This window comes from Colobus angolensis, unplaced genomic scaffold, assembly GCF_000951035.1.
Source record: "Colobus angolensis palliatus isolate OR3802 unplaced genomic scaffold, Cang.pa_1.0 Scaffold32, whole genome shotgun sequence".
Taxonomy (NCBI): domain Eukaryota; kingdom Metazoa; phylum Chordata; class Mammalia; order Primates; family Cercopithecidae; genus Colobus; species Colobus angolensis.
The window spans coordinates 6,058,528-6,081,511 of NW_012116488.1; the positions used below are offsets into that span (position 1 = coordinate 6,058,528).

The 22,984-nt window shown below is 43.5% G+C and overlaps 1 protein-coding gene across 1 annotated transcript in view; it reads right to left on the bottom strand.

The window, feature by feature from the left end:
• EML1 (echinoderm microtubule associated protein like 1) overlaps positions 1-22,984 on the bottom strand; it is a 208,273-nt gene that overhangs the window by 43,668 nt on the left and 141,621 nt on the right. The window contains exons 4-9 of the mRNA XM_011951483.1: positions 21,642-21,776; positions 8,728-8,756; positions 7,747-7,803; positions 4,908-5,037; positions 1,892-2,041; positions 902-971 (exon numbers count right to left, since the gene is read on the bottom strand). Coding sequence (XP_011806873.1) covers positions 902-971; positions 1,892-2,041; positions 4,908-5,037; positions 7,747-7,803; positions 8,728-8,756; positions 21,642-21,776 — 571 coding nt within the window. The remainder of the gene's footprint in view (positions 1-901; positions 972-1,891; positions 2,042-4,907; positions 5,038-7,746; positions 7,804-8,727; positions 8,757-21,641; positions 21,777-22,984) is intronic.

Here is a 22,984-nt window from a genome sequence, read left to right on the forward strand (position 1 = left end):
ACTCCATGGGTTAAAGTCACGACTGTTAAAGGACATTCACAGGACAGGGCAGAGGGTGGCTGAAATTTAGCAAAATGTTGTATATTCAAATTATTATTTACTATAATTTTAACTTCATTAAATGTTTACCTTCATATTTTTAATGCTTATCGTATAAATAAACATTTTAAGAATTAGTGAATTCTTTGTTCAGAACAATGCTATTTAAAAATCTGATGAAATTAAGATGAGTTCCAGGGATTTTTAAGGTCACAGTAAGTCTTTCTTTTTTTTTTTTTTTGAGACTTAGTCTCTCTCTGTCACCCAGGCTCGAGTGCAGTGGCATGATCTTGGCTCACTGCAACCTCCACCTCCTGGGTTCAAGTATTTATCCTGCTTCAGCCTCCTGAGTAGCTAGGACTATAGGCATGTGCCACCGCACCTGGCTAATTTTTGTATTTTTTGTTTGTTTGTTTTTTGGAGTCTCGCTCTGTCGCCCAGGTTGGAGCGTAGTGGTGCGATCTCAGCTCACTGCAACCTCCGCTCCCGGGCTCACACCATTCTCCCGCCTCAGCCTCCCGAGCAGCTGGGTTTACAGGCGCCCACCACCACGCCCAGCTGATTTTTTTGTATTTTTAGTAGAGACGGGGTTTCACCGTATTAGCCAGGATGGTCTCACTCTCCTGACCTTGTGATCTGCCCACCTCGGCTTCCCAAAGTGCTGGGATTACAGGCGTGAGCCACTGCACCCTGCCACACAATAAGTCTTCTAATTTACAATAAAAAATTCTAGTGAGGGGTTCAGAAGTTTTCAGATACCATAATTATATCTAAGCAGCCTTACTCGGCAGCACAATGTTTTCTAAAAATTACTTTGTGTTACCAGTTTACTATGAAACAATGAAAAGGTAACGTAACTCACTTTTCCATCCTTCGAGGTGCCTGCGACTTGTCCTGTTGCTATCGTGATCCGGTCAGGATGAACTGCTAGGCTAACAAAAAACATCTACATGTCGCAGGTAAGTTTTACTTTTCCCTTGTTCAAATATAATCTAGTCAAAGATTTAAATGTAAGAAATACGTAATGCCTAACTTCTTACAGACTCATGACAAATGCTCTGAGCACTACGACGTTAGGAAACAACTAGCGCCTAATTCATTGAATCTTAATTCCCTTATTTCTGCTCAAGAATTTTCAAACTTAAGGAAAAAGCATCCTCTGCTGGGAAAATACCATTTCAACCTCAGAACCACGACATTAGTCTACAATCTTTATTAAAAAGTCATGTTGAGTACATAAATAGGAACAATACCATCTTTCGCCAACAGGATTTTTATCACTGACCAAGGAACCAGGACAAATATATAAATCCATCTCTTCATGCATCCATCCTTCCAAGATACGTAAAATGCCTACCAAAAGCTATAAATGAATTATGGGAAAAGCCGACTCAGCCGCAAACCTGAGCAACACGTTTTTATGTTTACCAAAAAATAAAGACCCAAATTAGAAGCCTTTAACACATGATGTGTTAAGAAGGCCTCCAAAGAGGTGGTGCTCTTAGTTGAGACAATGCGGTCCGTGAAGCTCATGTGTTGGTGAGGCTGGAAAACTAAACATGAGAGGTGTCTCACGGAGCGCAGCAGCGAGCAGACCACAAGGAGACCACACAGAAGAGCTCTCCCAAAGACCACATTTCCTCAGACCCTCTTCCTTCTCTTTAGTTATGTCCCAATACTGACCGTGTTCTGCTAATGCTCTTTCCACCTGTGCAACAGGAATCACATTTATTTTTATTTTTTTTAGAGACAGAGTTTCACTGTTGCCCAGGATGGTCTGGAACTCCTGGCCTCAAGCGATCCTCCCACCTCGGCCTTCCGAGTAGCAGGAATGACCTGTTTCAGGACTTACCACTTCACGTCATCATTGTGGCCAGCGTAATGCCTCTGCAGTTGCTCCTCCACGTTGTATAACACCACTACGGACGCGATGAAGTAGACAGTCTCTCCCGTCGGAAGCAAGTACAGGTTGTTACGGCAGTCTCGACCCCTGTACCCATAGCTTTGTGGATGTCAAGACAAATTTTATTTTCCCTTTAAGAGCTGACAAAACATCAGCTTTATTCAACAGGCACAGGCAATAAAATACCATATAACTATTACCATCAGTGTCACTAATTTAAATAACATTAAGTTGCAAATATTCGGTGACAAATACATGTGACCCCCAAAAGGCATGCAGTAAAGTTGGAAACAGTCATTGATGTAATGTGAATACATATTTTTACAAGGATTTGGTTTTATTTTTAGAAAGCTATTGAGTCAATTATTAATTTTTTTACTGTAATCGAGCTAAATTTTTACTAAAAAATTCCTTTTTTAAACATGGTAAAAGTACTTACAAAGGGTACAAATGACACACACACGTGCACACAAACATGCATAAAAGGTAAAAAAAAAAAAAAAAATCAGGCTTATCAGATCCTTTGGGATAAGAATCCCTGTTAAAACTTTTGCATTATACTTCCAAACCTTGAAAATTATTTTGAGAACAAAGTATCACTTGAACTTGGATGTAAAAAGTAACCTGGCAAAATGCCAAATAATGGCCCCAAAATGCCATTTATTTAGAGCAAATTTCATTGCTTTACATCTTCTAAAATATGAACAGGAAGTAGGCTGAATAAATGTTTTGAATAATGTTTTCCAGACGTGATACAACCGTTTAATAAACCACTACTGACTTAAAGACAAGCTGAAGCACTTCAATTTTATGTATCAAAATAGATTCCAAAACAGGTGCAGGTAAATGCCTATGACATTTGAATTTGAAAAAAAAAAAAGTATTTTGGGGGAGAAATTTAGGTACAGGTGGTAATTTTTAAAAATTTCTAAAGAATATGATTCCATAATCTCAAATAGTAATTATTCTAAATGAAGTCACAACAGCTTCAATTTAAACCAACATCTTATAATTTGTGTTCCACGCTTCGCATTAAACAGGTACTCAATAAATATTTGAGGGTGAAAAAAAATTTTCTTTTTGGCCTTAAAATCTGCATAGACTGAAAGGTGGTCTCTGCAGGCTTCCTCTAAAGTAATAAGAACATGGAAATAAATGGAAAAATAATCAACATTTAATTCACCTTTTTCACAGTTTCTATTTTCTTATCTTTCAGTTGTTTTTTCCCCTGGAATCTCACTTTTCCAAACCTCATGCAATGAAGCTGCCAGTACCTCTGTTTCAAGAATGTTAGTTATATGGTGATTCAGATTTTTGTGGCCTATATTTTGGGGGAGCCTTTTTGATTGATTATGAATATATGTATTTTTGAGACAGGGACTTGCCGTGTTACCCAGGTTGGACTGGAACTCCTGGATCCTTCCACCTAAACCTCTTGTACAGCTGGGACTATAGGGGTGCATCACTGTAGCTAGCTTTCTTTTTCTTTCTTTTTTTTTTTGAGATGGAGTCTCGCTCCGTTGCCCAGGCTGGAGTGCAATTGCGCCATCTTGGCTCACTGCAAGCTCTGCCTCCCGGGTTCACGCCATTCTCCTGCCTCAGCCTCCCAAGTAGCTGGGACTACAGGCACCCACCACTACGCCCAACTAATTTTTTGTATTTTTAGTAGTAGGATGATATCTACATGGCATGTCAATTTCATTTACGTCATTCACTTGACTCCCTTCATTCAGTACTTTGGTATTCATATTTTTCTATCATCCCTTCAGTAAAGGTCACACTTGAAGTTAGGCCACACTTGGTTTAAGGGGAGAATGCTAGTTCTCATTTCAGGGTACCCCTCTTTCCTTGGGTTTAAAAACTTTTTTGCCAATGTGGTTTAGTTTCAATTTTGGATACTCCCATTTCCTCAATCATAAGGACAATATTTTCTTGCATTGTCACTGTTGTTTCCTTATAAATATAGACAGCGCATAGTTTTCCATCTGTCCCTGAAAAGTTGACTAAATATATGATAGCTCCTGTTAAAAATAATTGGCTTTTGACCGGGCATGGTGGCTCATGCCTATAATCCCAGCACTTGGGGAAGCTGAGATGAGCAGATTGCTTGAGTCCAGGAGATCAAGTACAGCTTGGGCAACACAGGGAGACTCTATCTCTTAAAAAAAAAAAAAAAAAAAATCAGTTCTCATTAGAATCTAAAATTCTACCCATTCTTGATTATTTTCACTGTTTGCTTCTTTATATATTTCTAACTACTATTGTCATTCTTTCGGAAATAATAAAATTAGGACCAGAAACTAGTGATTCATTTTCTTCTGACAGAAAATATCACTCATACAATCATATAACATCTTCATATTTTCTTTTCAGGAAAACAATGAATATGTATTTGAGCCAGAATCACAGCTATTTCATTCAGGAATGATAAGTTGGTTCTCCGGATAATAAGCAGCTCTTATGAAGCTCCTACTTTGTTAGAACTCTGTAGGTCTCTAACATATGGTCAATTTTGTTACATTAAGTTTTCAAAAGTAACAGTAAAACTTTTTTTTTTTTTTTTTTTTTTGAGACGGAGTCTTGCTCTGTTGCCCAGACTGGAGTGCAGTGGTGCCATCTTGGCTCACTGCAAGTTCCACCTCCCGGGTTCACGCCATTCTCCTGCCTCAGCCTCCCGAGTAGCTGGGACTACAGGCGCCCACCACCATGCCTGGCTAATTTTTGCGTTTTTAGTAGAGACGGGGTTTCACCTTGTTAGCCAGGATGGTCTCGAACTCCTGACCTCGTGATCCGCCTGCCTTGGCCTCCCAAAGTGCTGGGATTACAGGCATGAGTCACCGCACCTGGCCTAAAACATTTTGTTTTTTAAAAGCTTAAGAGGACTTAAGGTTTATGAATTTCTACAGTTAACATCAAGCATTGATTGATAACTTCATGTGAGACGTAATCAGTGAATAAAGGATACACCCATTCCAGCTTGAGTCTCTTGGTTGGAAGTTCTACTTTTGCTTCCAAGCTATAAGAATCCACTTGATCTTTGGGCATGTACATGGTGACAGGGCGTCCACGAAGAAACATTTTTACATAGCCTTCTTCTACAAAAAGAACAAAGATGTCAGTAAGATACCTCAGTGCCCAGCACACCTGAAAACAAATGCTTTATCCTCTCTAGCCTTTCAGTGTAAAAGAGAAACTTTTACCCTTCTGTCATTTCTAATTGATATCCTAGGGAAAAAAGTAACATATAAGTAAACAGTTTGAAACACAAGTTTGCATCTTGTTTGCTTTTGATATTCTGTTTACTTAAGTACATGAGATACCTATGAAATTGTAAAAGGCAGGATGGAATGGTTCCAACAATGATTTTCCATGAGATTTTACTGCTTACACTTTCTTTTGTCATCAGGAGGGGAAAAAATACCACCCCCAAACGTCCAAGAAATCCACTTAAAGTTTTTGAGTTCAGTGTATACACAATCTCAATATCCAAATTCACAAATATTTTTCAATATTTAAATGGATTTGTTATATTGCAATGTAAAAATATATCTTTATGTATTTTTTCTTTTGAGACGGAGTCTCACTCTGTCACCCAGGCTGGAGTGCAGTGGCGCGATCTCGGCTCACTGCAAGCTCCACCTCCTGGGTTCACACCATTCTCCTGCCTCAGCCTCCCAAGTAGCTGGGACTACAGGCGCCCACCACCGCGCACGGCTAATTTTTTGTATTTTTAGTAGAGACGGGGTTTCACCGTGGTCTCGATCTCCTGACCTTGTGATCCGCCCGCCTCGGCCTCCCAAAGTGCTGGGATTACAGGCGTGAGCCACCGCGCCTGGCCTAAGTATCTTTTAATTGAGCAATTCTTTCAAGTGTAAAGAACATAAAATCAGCAGAAGTGCATGCTAGGATGCAATGCAAAAAGGAAAATGCTCATAGAAAATCTAGAAATGGAAAACAAAAGAACAAAAGACCCATTAGAGAAATCTGGATGCAAAACTCTCTAGAACGAACATTTCTGTAATAAAATAACTTTTAATATTTCAATAAATTATAGGGACAAAAGTAAGTATCAATAATACATCGACACAGGGTAACTCCTAGACCTTAAAAAGAACATCTTGGGGTGTTCTGACTGGAGTTCTCAGGATATGATAAGGGCAAAGTAAATGTCTTCTGAGCTCTGCTCCTGGTGAATTCCACTCAGATTCAGAACTCGCTGAATTCTGAAATTGCACTGTAGATTAAAGGATGTGGTCTTAATGGTATTTAAATTGGGCAGTTGGAACCAGGGATACCTGTACACAATTCAACAGAAAAAGCATCCCCAGGGAGGAAATTGGCGAGGAACAGTTAGGAAATAATTATCGTACAAATTAGTTTTATAAGTCTTATTCTTAAGGATTTTCAAACAATGCCACATGCAATATTACTTAAAAATCAAGAGGGCACCGCAGTTTCATGTTATTGTGTGCATGCGCTTCAGGTCTTAAATGCATGCATGTGACACACTCTTCACACTGCATATTAAGACTGACGTTGAGTGAGAGTCATGAACGCCGATCATCCCTGCCTATGTGTGCCAGCCACTGCGTCCCATGGATCCTCCCCTTACAATATCTCCCATGCTGGTGCCAATTTCCCCAGGTGCACTGGGGCCCCATCACCACAGGCTCTCTTATGGCTCTCCTGGGTCAGTTTACACACTGCTGCCAAACCCACCAAGGCCCAACCAGGTTTTATGGAGCCCTTTCTCCATGTAAATTTCTTCACCTGCTCTCTTCCTTGCCGGATCCAGCAGGTCTAAATGCTCTCCTGGGCTATCATTGCACAGGACCTCATCTGCCACAGCCACCCACAGGGATTCTCCTCTGGGGCCAGGCGTGTCTCTTCGCAACCCCCTATACCCTGTTCTATCTGTGCCACCGCTCAGGCTGTCCTCCTCTGATGCTTCTTCCCTTCCTTAACCCTCACCCAAATATAAGCTCATCAGCGGCTGTGTGGCTACCACAACCAAAGAATCTAAAAGCACCCAAAAGATTGACATTCTTGAAAAGAGGGGCAGGAGACTGGAGTTGACAGCTAAATGAAAAGGGATTCTAGCAACTCTCTTTGTAAGAGAATCAATGCCGCCAGAAAGCTCGCAGAATGTAGGTTAGGAATAAAGACAATATAATGCTATTTCCACAACACATAAAAAAGCACACCATGGATGTATATAACCAATGTCTATGAAATATCCACCTGAGTCTCTCACAGGCATGTGATGATTAAGAATCCTTAGGACTGAGCTTACTTACTGCACAATTTTAACTTACTGAATTAGGCAAAAAAAGCACTGAAGTTGGCCTTGGCACTGTTTTGTACTGGTGACTCAAACAGGCTACATCTAAAATCAAAATGCAGCCAGGGAAAGCAGTGTTTGTTCCAGGCAGGTTAGGATAACAGCACACACGCCACCAAACCCAAAGGCGCTAGTGGGAAGAGGCCAGCAGCAGTGCATGGTACCAAGTCAAACAGTGGGACATCCAGGGGTGGCCCTATAGCTCTCTTCAGGTTTACATAGATGAAAAAAAAATTCCTGCAATCAGCCAATAACCAATTGGGATCCAAATTACAGCCACTTATTAAAGCCCATCCAAGTAAATGCTCAGGGATGCATTTAACTTAAAATGAATTGAAGTGGTTTGCAACACAAAAACATTTTCATACAAGGAGAGCATCTGTTTGCCTGTATGAAAAAGGTTTCTGTAGCCTGGGTAACAGCTTTGCTCAGAGAGCTATGAGGTTTCAGAAATGCTGCCTACCTTTGCAGTGTGTCACCCGGCGTTTCCCTTGTGATTTCGGAGACAGAGACAGAAGGGCTAGACAAAGAGACGGTGGAGTACTGCAAGTGTGGCTGGCCTGCCTGCCCAGAGCCCGGAGCCCTCACTAGCCCACAGGCCAACACCTGACCTGCCCCCCAGTCTTAAAATCTGGACACAGTTCGGGGATCCTGACAATTGCGCTCACGATGTGACCCTGCGAGCTTACAGCAATTACATTTTCAGTGAGTAGTTTCATGCTTCCTGAAAATGAAATGAACACTAAAGCACATGCTGATAAATACAACACTTTGACTTTTATGTTTTAATTCTGAACTTAGGAAAAAAACTAGAACAATTACAATTAAATGAATGTAATTAATCAATTACGTACTTGTCCTTTTTTTTTTGCATTTTAAATGCATTTCTAAATAAGGTTAAGATGCTATACAACAGCATCTACCTTATACAAAAGGTGTTAAAAAAGATATATGGAAAGATATACATGAACTATTAGTTTGCAGTTTAGGAGATCATAGGCAGAAAAAGAAAAGCTACTTTTAGACAGTTATGTAACTTGATGCATAAGAAACTTTCCCCTAAGAGAAATGCAAATGTTGATAACAGAATCCAGTTAGTAAGGAAGGAATAACCGAGGCAACAGACACCTTTTAATCTAGAAATTCCATCATGGCATGGGTGGTGGCATTCCACTCTCCTCCTTATTGGCATGTCTTACATTGGTTTTGGAGAGGGCAGGTGAAGGGTTTGCCCTTTACGACTGTTTAAAGGCAGTCTTGCTGTCGCTAGCTGAGCCATTCAACCCCTACGAACAAAGCTGACAGCACTCCATCTGATCTGCACAAACCAAAGCTCCTGCGAATGTTCCCAGGCTGGCCCCTGCAGCTGGCTACTTCTTTTCTGTCCCTTGAGTTCTGAGGAAACGAGTGAGGGGTTCCCATACAAAAATTAAATCAGACTTACCTGCACTGAATACAGGCTCCTTGGGTTTGCTGTGAAAATAAACCAAAACCAGTTTTTAAAGAGCACTGTGGGTGTTTAATCTCGTTCACTTCAGACCCCACAGCCGCGGCTGCAGTAGTCTGCCACACAAACGCTGCGTAAGGTATACACGTCGATAAGAAAAACACAACCAACTTCACTGCAAAAAGGAACACACATAAACAATCATAAACCATCTCATAGGGGCAAGAGACTGCAATCCTAACTTTATCACCAAACTTGGGCTTTTTATGAGTGCAAATAAGTGTTTCGGGGAGGAAAAAATGTGGCTAATCAAGATGGGAATGACCCTGTCTAAATGCGTAAAAAGGGTTGTTTTTATTCCCCACACTCTTCTGACAGATTATTTAAAGAACTTATTTAAAACTAGCACATTCCTGACAAAAGATCTTTCGGTGAGGCTTTTTAGAGCACACCTCCTAAGCGGATTGCTGTTCTAGGAAGACAAGTAGGGAGCATAAGGTAGAAAGAGGAGGGGGGAACACCAGGGTGTGGTGCCCTCCAACTCAGCCATCTCTCGGGAGAGGTGGGGACACCCCTGCTGACTTCAGTCACCCTGGGCACCCCCCATGAACAGGTGAGACCACCCCATGGCAGTGCTTGGGAAACCAAACTCAGGAATCATTCAAGGACAGACAGCTGCAGACAGACTAGACATCCCTAGGAGCAAGCACCCCATAGTTGAAACTTCCACGAGTGGTCCCTGGGGGCAGAGGAGAGGCGGCCGCCACTGCAGACCCACTACTTCCTGCCAGGGGCACTCCTCCCATGACACCATCTTTGGGGAGATGGCACCATCTCCATTCCAGACAGGGACAGGGAGACCCAGGGAGCTCAGGGAGGGGGGTGACCCCTTGATCTCAACTTTGACTCCAAAGTTCATGCTTCGCACCACTTAGCTTCCCTGACTTCCACCTGCTTTAAGATACAGAGCGAGACACAGGAAGTAAACGGACGTCAAGGGGTGCACTGCTTTTACCATAGTGCCTTAAATGCTGCTAGGAGCACATATGCATTGTGTGTGTGTGTGTGTGTGTGTATTTAAAACAAAAACTTGAGCAGATATATTCCTAATATTACTCAATTTTTGACTTGAAACACAATGAAAAACACCAGGAATAAAAACTATCCTTAATCTCATGATGTAGTAAATAATATTGTATACTAATATTCTTGATTTCCAGACAACTTCATGTAGCACACGGAGTGGGGCAGGGGAGCCTACTACTTTCCTGATGCTTTAGAAGTGGTTTACTTTGTTCAAACGTGTTTTAAGTAGTTTTATAAGCTATAGGCTTAGCTTCCTACACTCTAAACTATGGTCACTGAAAATACTACTATAAAGGCATGGCACAGTCTTTGAACCTAAAAGCCTGGGTCTTACATTGGCCTACAAGGCCCTATCCAATCTCCATCTAACCCCTGTATTCTTCCGAGCTCATCTCCCTTCACTATATTCCCTGCTGTTCTGGGAACCTGGTCCAGCAGGCTCCGTGTCAGGCACTGGCTCACGGTCCCTCCTGGACCATCCTCTCCGAAGTCAGCCACTCTCGGGCCACCGCTTTAGCCGTGTGTATGGCTTCACGTTCCCTGCTCCATACTGAAACTCTCCTCAGGCCCTGCTCGCCACACCCCCCGCCCCTCCTGTTTTATTTTTCTCTACAGCACTTATTTGCCCCCTGACTTCATTTTGTTTCTCCCACCAGGAGGCAATGCCACAGGGGCAGGGATCTTTCTGTTCATGACTGTATTCCCAGGGCCTTGGACAACAGACGGCAGCTGCCCTGGTGTGAGGCCTGGAGCTCCTGTGGAATTCCTCTTGGTTCTCCGTCTTCAGTCTTCAGCAGGCCCCAAGGATCTGTGCCTGGTGGGTGGTGGTGGGGTCTGCTCTCAGCAATCCTGCCTCTCCCTGGGGCACAGACAGCTGCTGCCTAGAACCTGGTCTGGGGCTTGGTGTGCAGATGGAGTTTCTCTCCGTCCTCCAGGTCCCCAGACCTCACTAAACACCCACCCCTCAGAGGACTCTCTCTCAGCTTTCCTCATCCTTCCTTCCGGGGTGGCCAGCTGCTCCCTGGCCCTTAGTTCAAGGCCCTGAGTGTGGAGAACGTCTCTCGGCTTTCCTCTTGGCATGCCTCTGCCTCAGTTGGTCTCTCTCAGCCGCCTATCCGGCTCCCAGTCCACCATGCACACTCACTGAGGTCCGGGGAAAAGCGGAGTGCATGTGAGCAGGGGGAAGGTTCCCATGTGCCGGAGCCCCTGAGGACTCTGAACTCTCCTGCCAGTCCACACTCAGCCTTTCCCAATTCTACAGCTCCTGGTGTTTTTTCCTACTCCCATCTATGAGGGCTCCCCTTTTCTTCCTGCCGCTCTGCCAAAGACAAAAGCAGCCATGGGGCCTGTCCCTCCATTTTTCAAGAACATTTCAGTTCATTATACTACTTTCTGTCCTCAGCTCCATGGTGGGCTTACACTAGCTATGATACTGTAGATACCTGAATTGTTCTCATTTTTAGGGTGGGAGTGACATTCTTGTCATTTTCTGTGTGCTAAGCAGAAGCAGAAGAAATCTTAACTCCAAATTTCACATATATTATTAGATTTACAGGCAGAAGGAGGTGAGAACAGAAGGAAAGCTAAGACAAAAGACTACGAGGCAAATCTAATTACAGAAACATAATCAAAGGGAAGCCAGGTATGGAATCAAAAGATAGGAAAACTTATTTTTTTATCATGACTTTGATCACAAAAGTAGAATGATGCAAAAGCTATGAACACAGAAATGAGAAATTCAGAACTTGCCCTAGAGACAGAAAAAAGCAATTATGAACTATGTTCTTCCTACAAAGAGAAAATCTGCAGGGGAATCTGAACTCTCCATAGAGGGAAGCTCATGGACATTTGACACTGAAGAACTGTAAGAGGAAGAATGAAAGATTTCTATTAACAGATTAGATAGCAAAAATGTTAACAACTAAAGTCATTGAGAGAGGTATCAGATGGTACTAAAATGCTTACATTTCTTTAAATCATGCTCTAAACAATGTATCACTTTGTGGTACGCTGTATTTAGAAAATATACTACTGCTATGTTTTATTATTTTAGAAAGTTGAGTTTTTGTTGAAAAAACCCAGCATATTTGCTTTAGAACCCATTACTCCTGCCAATGCACCACTACCTGTCCTAAAAGGCAAGCCTGGGAGGAGGTAATTTCACTCACGCATGCAAATCTTAGAATATAAACCCATAAAATGATGAGGAATCTTCTGAACAACTGATAGAAAGGCAAACTCACAGATGTGCAGTGATAACCAGAAGAGAACATTAAAGCCACTGTGGCCTCTCAACAAAGTCTGTTGACGGGAGTCATGTGCAGAAAGTGCATTTTCCAGAACGCACAGCCACTCGAATTGAGAGTGGGTCCTTCAGACCCAGCACTATTTGAAACCCGCTTGGGCGGTGAATTCACTTGGAGTGGGAGATGATCGCTTCTCAAGGTGTTATGTAATTCATCTCTGATTCCCCATTTCTTGATGTGAGCTCGATGGAAAAAATTAAGTGGGTGACTTAACATCCCCTCAACAGCTGGGGTGTGGCTCCATGGGGGGGGTTGTGTGTCGGTGGGGAAGAATGCCCAGGCCTGTCCTAGGAAGGGTGAAGGAGCACCAGATGCAGCATGAGGCTTCATTCATCCCTCGCCCAGTGTGGAGTCAATCAAGATGTCCTGCACCTGCCTCTGAAGCCAATGACAGATCTAAGCCCAGAGGAGAGAAAGGATTTCCCCTCTGGTGAACAAACTCTCAGCGTTTGGCTATTCTGGTGTTAAGTTGTGGCCAATGTCTCCAAGATGAACTCCAGTGCAGTTCTTACTGCTTATAAGGAGATTTGCTGAAAGAGCTTGGCTGTATGCTCCCTTGAGCTGCATGGTTCAAGAGCTGATGTAAGATATAAGCAGTCAGCCGGGCGCGGTGGCTCAAGCCTGTAATCCCAGCACTTTGGGAGGCCGAGACGGGCAGGATCACGAGGTCAGGAGATCGAGACCATCCTGGCTAACGGTGAAACCCCGTCTCTACTAAAAAAATACAAAAAACTAGCCGGGCACGGTGGCGGGTACCTGTAGTCCCAGCTACTCAGGAGGCTGAGGCAGGAGAATGGCGTAAACCCGGGAGGCGGAGCTTGCAGTGAGCTGAGATCCGGCCACTGCACTCCAGCCTGGGCAACAGAGCGAGACTCCGTCTCAAAAAAAAAAAAAAAAAAAAAAAAGATATAAGCAGTCATGGGGACTCATGGAGGATGAGGTACACTTGAATCTTCACCACACCAGCAGCTGTATGGGGAGATGGCAGGAGAATACTAGACATCTGCCCCAAGGAAAAACTCCTGCCCTGAGCTGGGAGGCTTACACCAAGACAGCAGTGCAGTCAGCAGTGCAGTCAACACTGCGGAGACAGCTGCAAACACGTATGTCAAAATTCAAATCCCTGAATGTGCTCACTATGGACTTGGGGCACAAGGATGGTCTGAGTGGTTGGTTTTTACTCATCTGATAAAGCTCCTATTTGCTGCACCGTAGACTGGTATTTATGAGGAGAGTCCAGTGGACAATGTGTCCAGGCTGCAACTCAACAGATATTCACTGTGCCTCTCCTCTGTGGGCAACTGCTCTTAGATCTTTCATCTACATTAACTAACCTAACCCCATGTTCCTGAAAGGGGGCTCTGGGGCCAGATCCTGCAGGTCTTTTGACACGTGGTGACATGTGTAAAATTCCTGGGCAAGTACGATCAGAGTGGAACTAACAGGAGCCACATGCTGTTTGAGGAGAGATACTTGCTTTTGAAAATGATTAATAAGACTTGATAGAGAAAGAATCCATTCCAAAGTTAAACATGCGATTTCTCTAAAATTTATTCATCCAGAACAACTTTGGCTCTTGGAATAACATGACTTCTTTTTATTTTTTGAGACAGGATCTGGCTCTGTCACACAGGCTGGAGTGCAGTGGTATGATCTCGGCTCACTGCAACCTCTGCCTCCTGGGCTCAAGCCATCCTCTCACCTCAGGCTCCCAAGTATCTGGGACTACAGGCGTATGCCACCAAACCTGGCTAATGTTTAGATTTTTTTTGTAGAGACAGGGTTCCACCATGTTTCCAGGCTGGTGTCAAACTCCCGGGCTCAAATGATCTGCCTGCCTTGGCCTCCCAAAGTGCTGGGATTCCAGGTGTGAGACACTGGGCTCAGCCACGTGATTGTTTTTAAAAACGACTTCACGTGATGAAATAAAGTTCCTGCTGGAAGCCAGAATACTCTACCATGGAAATAATGACTCTATCAAAATTGTCCTTAAGCAGCTTTTTATTAGAAATAGGGTCATTTAAGAACCATCTATTCAAAATGTTTAAAAGTTGCTGGAGACTTTACTGGCGACAAAAGTGACTGCTTCATAGACATTTCCAACCAATACTTCCAGCTTAACATGGTGGAAGGAGAACACATTTTGAGGCCAGCTGGATCTGTGCTCTAGGGCTTGGGTGAGGGGCTTCACCTCTACCAACTTAATATCCTTAATCTAAAAATGGGAATAAAACCACTGTGAGGAACAGGTTATTGGCACGATTAAATAAGATGTGTTACAATGCATCCAACATGTGTTATTAATTAATATGGCTTCCCTCTTCCTCCTCCTTTCACTGCAAAAATCTTTGTATTTCCAGACTCCTCACCTACCAGTCTCAAAACTAAAACAATACGAAGAATATTAGCATTTATTTATTTTGAAATTTATTAAAACATAAATGACCCCATGGCTTGAAGAGTGAAACATTTTTTTCAGTAAAAAGATGCTTAAGTCTCTTATCTTCCAGTGTAAAATGTAGTGTTAAAATTGTCTACCCATAGGTGGTGCTGTTTACATAGTTCTTGAATAGCTGTGGCTTTGAAGTGAAATGCAGTCATGGGCCAGCCACAGGGGTGTTTCTGTCAATGATGGACCACAGAGATGTCCATGGTCCCACAAAATTATAATACTGTATTTTTACAGTATCTTTTCTATGCTTAGATACACCAATATTTAACACTGTGTTACCACTGCCTGCAGTATTCCCTACAGTCAGGTGCTGTACAGCTCTGTAGCCCAGAAGCAGCAGTATTCTATTCCCTACAGTCAGGTGCTGTACAGCTCTGTAGCCCAGAAGCAGCGGGCTAGACCATCAGGATGGACTGTGACGTTTTCTGTAAACACACATGCTATGATGTTCACACAACGAGGAAATACCTAACAATGCGTTTCTCAGAAAGTGCCTGTCATTAAGCGATGCCTGGCCACATACAATATCCTTCCATCCATTCAACAAAGTTATTGAGCACTCATGTTCGCCAGGCACTGTGCAAAGTCTAGAAAACGGCACGGCCTGGGCCCCCAGAGCCTAAGGGAGGGCAAGGGGTGTGTGCAGTGTGGTGGAGGGAGGAGAGCTACAGAGTCACAGATAAAGTTAACAGGCAGTTACAACACCATCTGAAAAGCACTGCTCTCAGAATACAGGGCCGGGGGAGGCTCCCAGAAAAAAGAGGATCCTGAGTTGGGTCTTGAAGGATGAGCTGGAGTTCATCAAACACAGTCACCTTCCCTACTCCCACCCCCAGTTCCAGATACATCCACCTGTCACTTGAGAGAGGGGAAAACTCCCTCCCCCTCCTAAGTGCTAGAAGGTGTTTGCCTCAGAACAATTCATTAAGCTATGAATTTGCTCGTGTGGTTTTCTGCATCTGTGCTTTATTTTATGATAAAGTAAAAAGAATTTTCTAAATATGCTATCTTCTTACTTAGGTCGGCATTTCTTTAATTAGGTCTGGGCTTGATTGCCTATTCATGCGTTAAGAGCCACTGGTATTTCCCTCTCAGTGAGCGCCTGTGCAGAGCCTTCACCATTTTTCTATTCCGTGGAGTATCTTGTTCTCCCATTTGTGAGTCCTTTGTGAATTAAGCAAAGTGGCCCTGCAGGCATTGTGCCACTGACATTTGTTAGGAGAATGAGTCTTTCTGTGCTGCTCCTTCCCACTCCCTGCCATGCCTTGGACTACGTTCTGTACACAGCAGGTGCTCCATAAGTCCAGACAGCCGTGGAACTGAAAGAGCAAGGTGAGAACAATTTTCAGAATTTCTGATTCCTCACTTTTCAGGCTGGGATAAAGGCAGAAACAAGAGCTGGGGAATTCCAAGACATCCCCAAGAAAAAAGGCCCTGCATGCAGGGGAGTGGGAGGGACACAAGTGTGCCGGCCTCAACTCCAATCAATAGTCTGGGATGCAGATGTGGCACTCACAGCTGCCACTGTGACCAGCTGACCGCAGACCAGCTCTGCACTGAGGCTCCTCTGCATAAGATCTTAGGCACCCTGTGAGGCAGGTACCACTTTTACTGCTACTGAGGAAAACCCCAAAGAGATTAAGTCACTTGTTCACAATGACAAAGCAAAGTGGCAGAGTTGGGATTAACACTTGGTTGTGGCAATAAAGGCCCATCATTTTAACCTTCTTTTGTTATAGTCATCAGGGCAAGAAGATTCATCCGATAAATGCTTGTGGAGCACCTATTGTGTGCCTGGCATTGTTCTAGATGGCGGCCTGGTCCGAGTGGATTAGTGAAACTTGTTCGGTACTTACATGTCCAACTAAAGTACTTCGGGCTGGAAACACGATGAACCACATCTAAAATAACACTGCAAGAGTGTATTTATTCACATAAAGACATGTCATACAGCAAATGAAGAAGGGATCACAAAATAGGCACAAGAATGGCATTTACGTCAAAATTACATACTACACTCATAGAGCACCCTGCAAATAAAAGTCCATGTGGAAATGTAATGACTGTTGGCTGTGAGTTCGCTGAGTGGTGAGACTGCAGGTGATTTTCGTTTCTTCCTTCTTGTGCACCTAGTTTTTTTTTTTTTTGAGAAAGGGTCTTACTCCCATTGCCCAGTCTGGAGTACAGTGGTACAATCACAGCTCACTGTAGTCTCAACCTCCCAGGCTCAAGCAATCCTCCCACCTCAGCCTCTCAAATAGGTGGGACTACAGGTATGCACCACCATGCCCAGCTAATTTCTGTATTTTTTTGTAGAGATGGGGTCTTGCCATGTTGTCCAGGCTGGTCTTGAACTCCCGGGCTCAAGCAATCCACCCACCTCAGCCTCCCAAAGTGCTAGCATTACAGGAGTAGGCCACCACGCCCGGCCTAGATTTTCTAAAACAAGTTACTTGTATAATAAATAGATGGCCTCAAAAAAGGAAAAAATCTTGCTGGGGAAAAGTGAGCAATGTGTTGGAGAGGCATGGGTGTCAGGGCACAAGAGGGAATGAGGAGCTGGTGGATGAAGGGCCCGGAGCCACAGCCAAGGAGTAATGTTGAGCTGACGGCAGCAGTGAGCAGCGGTGATGCCATCGTAAAGGAAAAACAACTTTGCGCCCTGAAGAACCCTGAGGTGAAATAGTCAGAAGACAATTTTACCAAATGCTAGAGCTTTAGAGAGGACAGGCACTCAAGGTGTCCAGCCCGGGGGTTCTCAACTTGACAGCTGTGATACGGGGCTGTCTGATCCTGGGGTTGAGGGGGCACAACACAAAAGGGCACCACACCTAACATGTCAACGTCTTCACTATGTTGAGGTGTTTTTTTTTTTTTCATGTTTGTTGACTCCAAAGATGGGCAGTTTATATCACACTTGTCCAACCCACAGCCCAGAGGCCACATGCGGCCCAGGACGACTTTGAATGTGGCCCAACACACATTCGTAAACTTTCTTAAAATATGAGATGTTTTTGGCAATTTTTTTTTTTTTTGGCTCATCAGCTATCAATAGTGTTCGTGTATTTTATGTGTGGCCCAAGACAACTCTTTCAATCCGGGGAAGCCGAAAGTCCAGGGACGCCGAAGTCCAGGGACACCCCTGATTTGTAGGTATGTGACAGCAAAGTTTCTAGCACATGACTAAAACATCCTCACTCTAACAAAATCAACTCATTTCAACGACTTCTCAGTAAAGCTGAAATAGTGTCTTGCTTATAAAGTTGACATAGCTCATTCCCCTAAGACTTAACAAACGGGGAACCAGTTTGATAATTGAAATGCTTTATCAATCTAGCAACATCTAACATGAACTGTGCTTCTAAATAAGCAGCCAATTTTCTATCGGGGATAAAATACTTTTTTAATTGAAAAATATCTCTATCAGATTAGTTTACTGGCTACATTTTACAAGCCTTCCATCACAATGTTATTGCCAATTCCCTATTTAAATGTAGTATTTCATGATGACATGAATCACTATGTAATTAATATTTATTTATCATCAATAGTACATAAAGTAAAATATTACCATATATTGCTTTTGTTTATAATAGAGGTTTTGTTGATGCAAAGATTAAATGCTGTTAAATTTTGTGGCTTGTTACAAAGTATTTGAAAAAGTTAAACATTCTAAGAGAAAGGTCATCCTTATCACAAGAAAGACTCCAATCTAGTGACCGTTTGTAAAGAAAATGAGCCATGGGAGCAAGAAGACTGAAACCATCATAAACAATACAGTTTTGGCTGGGCGCGTGGCTCACGCCTGTAATCCCGGCACTTCGGGAGGCCGAGGAGGGTGGATCACGAGGTCAAGGGCTCGAGACCATCCTGGCCAACATGGTGAAACCTCGTCTCTACTAAAAATACAAAACTTAGCTGGGCATGGTGGTACGCAGCTGTAGTCCCAGCTACTAAGGAGGCTGAGGCATGAGAATCACATGAACCCAAGAGACAGAGGTTGCAGCGACCCAAGATTGTGCCACTGCACTCCAGCCTGGAGACAGAGTGAGACTCCATCTCAAAAAAAGAAAAAGAAAAAGAAAAAGGATATAGTTTTATGAAAGCAAAACATGTAATTACTTTAAAATAAAGTATCTTGGAAAAGGTTAATATTTAGGACTTCACAAACACTATTATTTTGTGTTCAATAGTAAGATTTGTATAATTTCTACAGAATGGCTTTCTATCTACTGTAATTATTATTATTGAGAAATATATGTGCTGAGATGGAACTGTTTTTCTGAAGTAAAGGGAGCCTTTTTCTCATTTGCGCCTAAGTGCCATATGTGCTAACGACAGCTTTGCACATGGCGTGTGAGAAACTGTGAGCTTTATGGCTAATAATCTGTCACGGCTGCAAGTTAAAGCACTGCCTGTGTGAATGATTTGCTTCTACAAAGCAGCACAGGGTGGAAGCCATCCCTATGACGTCAGCACTCTCACTCTCACTCACGTGCACCCTAACGAGCCTTCCTGAGTGGAAGAGAAGGGGGCTCCGGAACAGCGGGCAGGCTGGGATCGCACGCAGCCCACAGACCAGCTCCCGTCCGATGCCTTATTTAAGAACTGTGAGCATCACGAGGATTTACAATACTTTATCTCCCCTAACTATGTTAGACACAAGTGCAACGCGGATTGTGACAAAATCTAACACTTTCATCTCACAAATGAGGAAAATAAAAAGGGAGGGATTGTAGAAAATCTCACCGATTACTTTCCTCTGCTCCACACAAGCCTGTCTTTATAACAACCATCACAGCGATGACGACCATTTACTGAGTGCCAAGCCCTATGCTGGGTATTTTCCTACAAGTTAGCTCATTTATAAGATTCAAGGGAATTAGGTATAAAATCTCTAATTTGCAGAGGAAAAAATTGAGCTTGGGGATGTTAAGGCAGAACTGGATACACACCCAGACCTTTCTTTTACTGCAGAGCCTCTGCTCTTTCCACCATGTCTTGCTGCCTACAGGAACCCAACAAGGGCAATCTTTTAAATCACAGGACAGCCTGCAGGAACAATGGACACGTCGAGCGAACGATGGGGAAGAGGCATGCCATCTTGAGTCCACTGAATGCAGTCATGTTTGAAAACAGAAATTACGTGGGGGCCACCGCCCTACTCCTTTCCTTCCCCGTGTCCCATCCTCGAGAGTGGCGTTTCTCAGCAAGACTCCAGCTCTGCTTTGGTGCTAGGGTCAAAGCAGCCTAAGCATGGGGCTGCACAGGTGGGAATACAGAGAAAGAAAGGCGGGAAGGGGTCGCGCAGCCACTGAATTACCAGCTCGACCTTCACTTCTACCGCATCTCAGCTGCTTCTTTCTGATTTACCGCAGCTCTTACTCCTATGCGTCCCTGTCAGGAACAGCAATAGGCTAAGAGGAGATAGTGACTGTCTCTGAAACCCCTTCGGTGCACCATGCACGAAACTCAGCCAGGTCTGTGCTCTGCTCGCCTCAACCACCCCTGGGTTCTAACGAGACAAAGAATTTCTTTTTAAATGGACATGTTTAGTTGCCTGAACTAGTTTGGGAACATGATTAGTAAATTTTCCCAGTCCCTCATTTCCAAATCAAAATTTCCTACTGTGGTGGTTTTCAAAAATCTCTTTGTAAATATCTTCTATGGAAATATTTACCCAGCACATTTACCAAAGCCATAGGATTTTAAAGATAAAACGGATCTGGAGTTTACACAATGCAGATTCTTTTTGGAAATTCTTAATAAAAATCAGACGTGCAGAGGAGGAGCCAAGTCTCTCAGAACTGCCAAGATCTAGACATTTCAGGTCAACTTCCAAGCTTACCCTGAATTCAAAGCAGCTTTGGGCTGCGCTGCACCTCCCACTAACTCACACTCTGTTGCCATTGTAACCACTTGGCCTCATTTCCAAGGTATTATCACCCCATTAGCATAATCTTCTGATAAGAAGTACTAATAGTCTAAATGAGAAGAAGACAGAACCCATGTTAATGGTTTTTTAAATTGTTAATTGACCGTGGACCTGACCTGCTATAGATATGAGAAGTGTCTCTATGTTTTCTACAACAGACATCTTTTAGGAATAAAACGGAAAAAGAGTTTAAACTTCCTTTATAGGACTGAATCACCATGGATTTACAAACTTGGAATTTTTACAGCCTGTGGGTTGGAGTCGATTGCTTTGTGACTAAGCCTTCTCCTGACATGAACATTTGGGGGAAAAAACCACATGCTTAGCCTCTGCAGCTGAAATTCCTTCCTAAGCTTTACTAAACAGAGAGAATAAAATTAAAGTACAGTGTTTAAAAAGTGAGAACAAAGTACAATGTTAGGTAAAAATACATAGAGAAACTGGATTTTCTTTACAGAGTACATTATATAGATATAAATATATTATATAGACACAGAACAAGCTGCTAAAATGCCAAAAAGCAGCATTCAGGAATAAAATGTTAGTATGTTTCACTGATACTTATCATAATCCATTACAAACTAACCTCATAGAAAAATTCAAAATTTGGAGTTCATGTATTTCACGAAACCATTAAGAAAAATGGTTCACGTTTCTGGTGTTAGCATCAATATTAAACATAGCCTCTGATAAATCATAAAATTACAACTTTTCAGCCACTCTGTCTCAGAAAATACTGCTGAGAAACTTAAAGCAGTCCATTAAAATGAACTTTAAAAGGTCAGGAGAGTGTACTAGAAATAGAAGGTACTCACATAGAAATTCAGAATGGCTTCCCCAGTTCCAGGTACTTGGTACTAAGAAACTCTCAGGAACTACTTATGTCTACATGAGAGTGCTGGGAATCTGAGTGACAGTTTTTCTACCTGCACAGTAGTTTGTGTGAACTGTGCCTGGCAGCTGCCCTCAAATGGCTGTTTGATTAGTGCCTACAAATATCTGAGGAGAAGGCCTTCTTCTCCAAGAGTGCTCCTAGCCTGATGGAATATGAGGGGATCTTCCGACTCCTCTCTGGGGACAAGCGGTGCTAAAATATCTGAACAGCAGGAACCAACAGATAAGATGTCCTTACCTTTCACTGTTCTTTTTGCCACTAGAAGAGCTGCTGGTAGAGCCTGTGCGATTCCGGTTTCCTTTGGAATCCCCATTGCTTTCTCTTCGACCCCCAGGAGATACTCGTTCAGAAGAGCTGGTCCTCTTGATGTTACTAAGGGTGGAATGTAAGTGACAGTGAACTCCTTAATATCCTGATTTTATTTTATTGCGACGCATACAAATACATACATAGAACATCATCCTTCCACGTGGATATTCAAGACAGGCCTAGCTACGGAGATCAAAAAGCTTTTCAGAGTGTCACATAGAATAACACCTCTGCTCTCTGCCTCTGTAACTGAGTCCACTAGTACGGTTCACAGTCATGGAGGAAACTGAGACATTAAGACTTCAACAGTACCGTGTGAGAGCACTCCAGGGCCTTCCAGGGAGGCAATCCTGCCCCTGAGCAGGCTTCACTCTCCAGGGATGTCCAATCTTTTGGTTTCTGTGGGCCACATTGGAAGAAGAATTGTCTTGGGCCGCACATAAAATATACTAATGCTAACGATAGCTGATGAATTAAACACAAAAAAAATTTGCAAAAAAATAGAGTATTAAGAAAGTTTACAAATTTGTGTTGGGCCACATTCAAAGCCGTCCTGAGCCACACACGGCCCATGGGCCCGCAGGTTGGACAAGCCTGGTTTAGATGGTGGTGTGCAACCCAGGGGGATGGTGCCCCCAGGAGACAGCTGGCCATGTCTGGAGCCATCCTTCTGCTGCCACAGCGGGGAGGGACTGCTACTGGCATGTAGTGGGTGGAGGCCAGGGGTGCTGCTAAAAATCCTACACAGCCCGGGATGGCCCCTCCACAAAGTATCACCTGGCCCAGACGTCAACAGTGCTGATGCTGAAGAAATCTGGCCTAAAGGCACGCGTGGGACAAATGCTAACAGGATGCCACAGGTAGCGACAGAAATGTTCCACCCTATGCAAGATGCCTTCGTTTGGAGGTGGTGACCATGTAAGTGGCCAACTTCGTTTGCAGGACAAGAGTGACTAGAGTGCTCGGAGGCCTGGGAAGGCAGCCTGGGGAAGGCCTCCCGAAGACTGTGAATTTCCAGGAAAGATCAAATGAACGGCTTGAATGTTTTGTTACGACACAGACGGAAAGAGCCTGCTCTAGGAGAGGGGATCTCCTATACACAGGGGATTCGCAGGCATGAGGGGTAAACCAGAGCTCAGGCACGGAGTGGAGGCCGATTGTCCCCCTCTCAGAGCGCACTATGGACTGTTTGTGTCCCCCAAATTCATGTGTGGAAACCCTAACCCTCAATGTGAAGGAGTTAGGGGGTGGGGCCTTTGGGAGGTGATGAA